At 40.7% G+C, this 5000-nt stretch overlaps 1 protein-coding gene across 1 annotated transcript in view; it reads left to right on the forward strand.

The window, feature by feature from the left end:
- The window catches only part of LOC113814610 (carbonic anhydrase-related protein 10), a 138098-nt gene that overhangs the window by 92208 nt on the left and 40890 nt on the right, over positions 1-5000 (forward strand). Inside the window, exon 4 of the mRNA XM_070140462.1 lies at positions 1814-1927. Within this exon, the coding sequence (XP_069996563.1) occupies positions 1814-1927 (114 nt within the window). The remainder of the gene's footprint in view (positions 1-1813; positions 1928-5000) is intronic.

Below are 5000 nucleotides of genomic sequence, written 5' to 3' on the forward strand. Positions count from 1 at the left end.
GTGTGTACCAGTGTGTGCGTTTGTATACCCGTGTATTTGTCCTTTAGTATGCCTGTCTGTCTGCCCGTCTGTGTGGAGCAGCAAAGATTTCAAGTGAGCATTGGTGCACGTGTGTCCTCATCCGTGTGCGCGCGTGTGCGTATGGTGCATGCGTCTGTCACTCCATCGGACGGATATCATACAGGGCTTTTGACAGACGGGCTGCTGATGTTTTAATTCTTTTCACACTGTTATTGGTCCTGTCGCCGGCTGTCAGTCACAGGCGCTCTGTTGCTCTGCCGTGAGCGCCCGTCAGCCAGCCTTACTTTTGTTGGTCGATCTCATCATTCTTCTCACGCCCGGCAGCTGCGATGTGACGTTTTAAACTGTAGGTCGTGATGGAGCTATCAATTGTTATAGAGGCAATATGATTCCTCTTTTGGGGGTAAACACGGCCGGCGTTGTTTGCACGCGCCGGCGAGGGGAGGAATTATCCCCTTTTGGCCTCGCCGTCGCCCTCTCGCGCTCGCCATCGGAGGAACGGCTGCGGCGATCTTACCCCCAGTGCTGGTCGGGTGCGCCTCGTTATTCCACCGCAATGCATAATGTTTCCGAGACGCAGCATTCATAGTACAAATAGTATAACGAGGGTACTTTATTCACCACAAAGAATTACGCGCTCCTATCACACAGCCGGGATGCTGTGCAAAATGCAACTAATGACTTCATACCACAATACCACAGTAGTTGGTACCAAAGTCCCACCATTACACAGGTAATATCTAGAAAATATCTTTCTACATGTGAGATATAACACACACACACACACACACCTACATACATACACACACACACACACACACACACACACACACACACACACACACACACACACACACACACACACATATATATATATATATATATATATATATATATATATGTATATGTATATATATATATATATATATATATATATATATATATATATATTACAACATAACATATATCAGTTGCTACCAAAACATCAACACCACAGCCAGTACCACATGCCTTACACAGCAGGCGTCATACCACAACCCAAACAGCAGGCGAGGAAATCCCAAACCACAACGACGGTGCATCCAATTTCGGGAAATGACAAACTGGCAACTCAACCCGGACTCTGGGACACTCCGATTCGCCTTCACTTTTGTGATTCAATCAGCTAACACTTAAAAGGAGAAGGAGAAGAGGATAAGCAGGGGACGGAGAAGGAAGGAGGAGGGGGATAGGAAGAAGGGAAGGGGATAAACAGAAGAGAAGGAAGAAGGGAGGACGTAGAAAGGCTTAAAAAAAGATTGGCATGGAATAAAGTCAGAAAGGTTCGTTAAAAACGGAGATTGTGAAAGATGTGCGCTTGCTTTTTCTCTTTTTTTTATTCATATACATTAATTTTATTGCATAACACCATCTTATTATCATTCTTCTTCTTTTCAAAATCCGCTTGGCGAATCGGTTCCCCAGAATCAGTAATAAGATGCCTTTTCTCCTTTTCTGAGACTGGGCGACATGTTACGACTTATATACCTATACATACACCTACCTATACCTATACATATACCAAACTATACATATACCTCATATACCTCATATACCTATATACATATACCTAATATACCTATATACATATACCTCATATACCTATACATTTACTTCATATACCTATATACATATACCTCATATACCTATATACATATTCCTCATATACCTATATACATATATCTATATACATATACCTCATATACCTATATACATATACCTACTTTTCCTACAAAATCCCTTTGTCTTGCAGGTGAGCGGGGTCATCAACAACACGGGGCACAGTGTAGTGTTCACCCTGGGAGTTGCAGGTCACCATCACCCTAGTATCAACGTGACTGGGGGCCCTTTGTCCTACCGGTACCAGGTAAGCACCCGGTATGGTTGTCTGAAACCTGTGTGGGTCTTTCACCTACATGGTTCTTTAGCTTGTATGGTTGCCTATCCTGTGTGTTCCTCTGTCCTATATGCACTCTATCCCTCATGCTTTTCTATTCTGCGCCGTCGTCTGTCCAGTATGGTTGTGTAACTTGTATGGTTCTCTGCCCTATATGGTTCTCAAGTTTGTATGGTTACCTTTCTTGTATATTTCTCTATTACAAACGGTTCTCTATACGATATGGTATTCATTTATGGTTCCCTGTACAGTTTTATATCTACTCTGTATGGTTCTCTACTCTGCATTCCTATCCTGTAAGGTTTCCAATCATGTACAGTTGTCTACAATCTATGACTGTCTAACCTGTATGGTTCTCTACCCTGTATGGTTTTCTAAACTGTATAGTATTCTATACTACATGGTTGTCTACCCAATACTGTGGTTCTTTATTCTGTATGGTTCGCTATCCCATGTGGTTCTTTATCCTGGGTGTTTTATTTTTTTATTGTTTTATTTATTTATTTTTTGTATGCCCCTTGCGTTTCTGTACCTTATATGGTCGACTGTCCTGTATGGTTGTCATTCCTGTATGGTTCTCTATCCTATATGGTTCTCTAGCTTGTATGGTAGCTTATCCTCTATGGTTCTCTCTCCTGCGTGGTTCTCTATCTTGCATGGTAGTTTATTTTGCATGGTTCTTTGTCCTGTATGGCTCTCTGTTCTTTATGATTTTGTATCTTGTATAATTCTGTACCTTCTACAGATCTCTATTCTTTATGATTCTATACCCTCTAATTTACTATACTGTATGGTTTTCTATCCCCAAGTTCAGAATCATGTTCAGAATCGAATAGGAAATAGCTTATGGGTCTCTACTTTAAAGTATAATTGATTCAGCTTCAATTATTCTGATATGGATATATCCCGCGTGGATGATTGGAACTGCATTTTACAGCTTTTTGGTTTGACTATTTTATTTATTTATTTATTCTTTTTTAAGACAAGTTTTGTTGAGTTTCTCCCAAATGGATGAATTGACTTATTATTTTTTCTTCTTTTTCTTGTTTATTTTCGATTTTTAAGGCGGGTTTTGTTGGGTTTCTCCCATAGAGATTATTTGAAATGTATTTTCCTTCCTTTTGTTTATTTATTTTCGACTTTTATGGCGAGCATTTCTGAGTTTCTACCAGATGGATGATTTGAATTGTATTTTTCTTCTTTTTCGTTTATTTATTTTCGTTTTTTTTTTTATGATGAGTTCTCCCATTGCCCATTACCTGCATCTCACCTTAAGTTGCCCAATGAGATTGCCTGCTCTGTTCTCTGTCTTCTTGATTGAACGCAAATCTCTCATCATCTGAAACGGAACAAGTTGCGTCCTGCTTTGTCCCGTCTCTTTGTTTCATTATGAATGCTGCAATTTCATCTTGGAGTTATGGGCATGCTGGGTTGTCGGCGCTGATGTAAAATTTCAGATTGAATGTCAATTTGTTTTCATCATTTTTCCCCCTGTCTCTCTATCTTTCGTTTTTAAACACGGTCTTCCTTTTTTATTTATGGTTGAATTCCGTGTGATCTCCATCCTATTCATATATATATTTTTTACTCTTCATCAACCTGAATATTACGCAGCCTACTTAATTATGCTTTTCCGCTGTGTTTATATATTCATCTAATGTCCCCCCCCTTATTACCTCTTATCATGGCCTGTACGGTATTGCATACTATCTGTTTTAATGGCGTACTCCCTGTTTTAATTAACATAGTAAATAACTGTCCTTATGGAGTATATTGAGCCTCACATTCTGTCTGTTATCTGTTATTCCTCTTATTGTGTAATGTTCACTGCATACATCTCCATAAAGATAGTGTACATCCTGCCCTTCCTGCTTAGTACACACTCTATGCCAACATGAATGTAAGTCACATTAATCTAAACTCTGTACTAAAGCTTTGTTACAGAATGCAAGCTTTGTATTATAGTTCATATCAGAGAATACGCACACACACCACTGTATATATGCGATACCAAACACTTCATCCTAAAATATTTGGAATGAAAGTTTATACACAATATAGAATACACTGTAAAGTTTATTGTGTTCGTGAATATTAACGGCCTTAACATTTATCACACCATAGCACACTATATTAACCATATGTGTCATGCACCTTACGTCATGGGTCAAAGTGTACAACAATATTTTTGTTCATATACACGCATAAAAACATTTATTTCCTGCTCAGAATGGGTGTGCTATGCATCTATTCTATTTCCGTTTAGGAGTCTGACTCTCTCTCTCTCTCCTCTCTCTCACTCTCTCTCTCTCTCTCTCTCTCTCTCTCCCTCTCTCTCCCTCTCTCTCCCTCTCTCTCTCTCTCTCTCTTTCTCTCTCTCTCTCTCTCTCTTTCTCTTTCTCTTTCTCTTTCTCTCTCTTTCTCTCGCTCTCTCTCTTTCTCTCGCTCTCTGTCTTTCTCTCTCTCTCTCTCTCTCGCTCGCTCGCTCGCTCGCTCGCTCTCTCGCTCTCTCGCTCGCTCGCTCTCTCGCTCTCTCGCTCTCTCGCTCTCTCTCTCGCTCTCTCCTATCTCCTCTCTCCTCTATCTCTACCTCTACCTTTCTCTTTGCTTCTACCTTTTGCTCTACCTCTACCTTTCTCTCTTTCTCTACCTCTCTTTCTTTCTCTCCTTCTCCCCCATGTGTAATGTGTGTCTGTGTGTGTGTGTGTGTGCGTGTTTGCGTGTGTGTGTGTGAGTGTATGTGAGTGAACGTGTATGCACATAATGTAAAGCCTGAGGCCGTATTAAAGAGTGACAGCCGGCGCCGCCGAGAGCGACACGAGCCCGCGGCTGAGCGAGGCAAGGGACGGAGGAACTCTTCGCAAATTCAAGCTTGTGTTCATGACAGGAAAAAAAATGGCGACCGACCGACACACGAGCTCCTGACGAGGCGATGGGATGCCGTGAATGTGTCTGATGTGGATATCTTATATAAGAAATAGACCTCATTCAACTAGTGTGTTTTTGATAGTTTATATGAAGTGGAATTTATTTTGCTAAAGAG

Source organism: Penaeus vannamei, chromosome 27 (assembly GCF_042767895.1).
Source record: "Penaeus vannamei isolate JL-2024 chromosome 27, ASM4276789v1, whole genome shotgun sequence".
NCBI classification, from domain to species: Eukaryota; Metazoa; Arthropoda; class Malacostraca; order Decapoda; family Penaeidae; genus Penaeus; species Penaeus vannamei.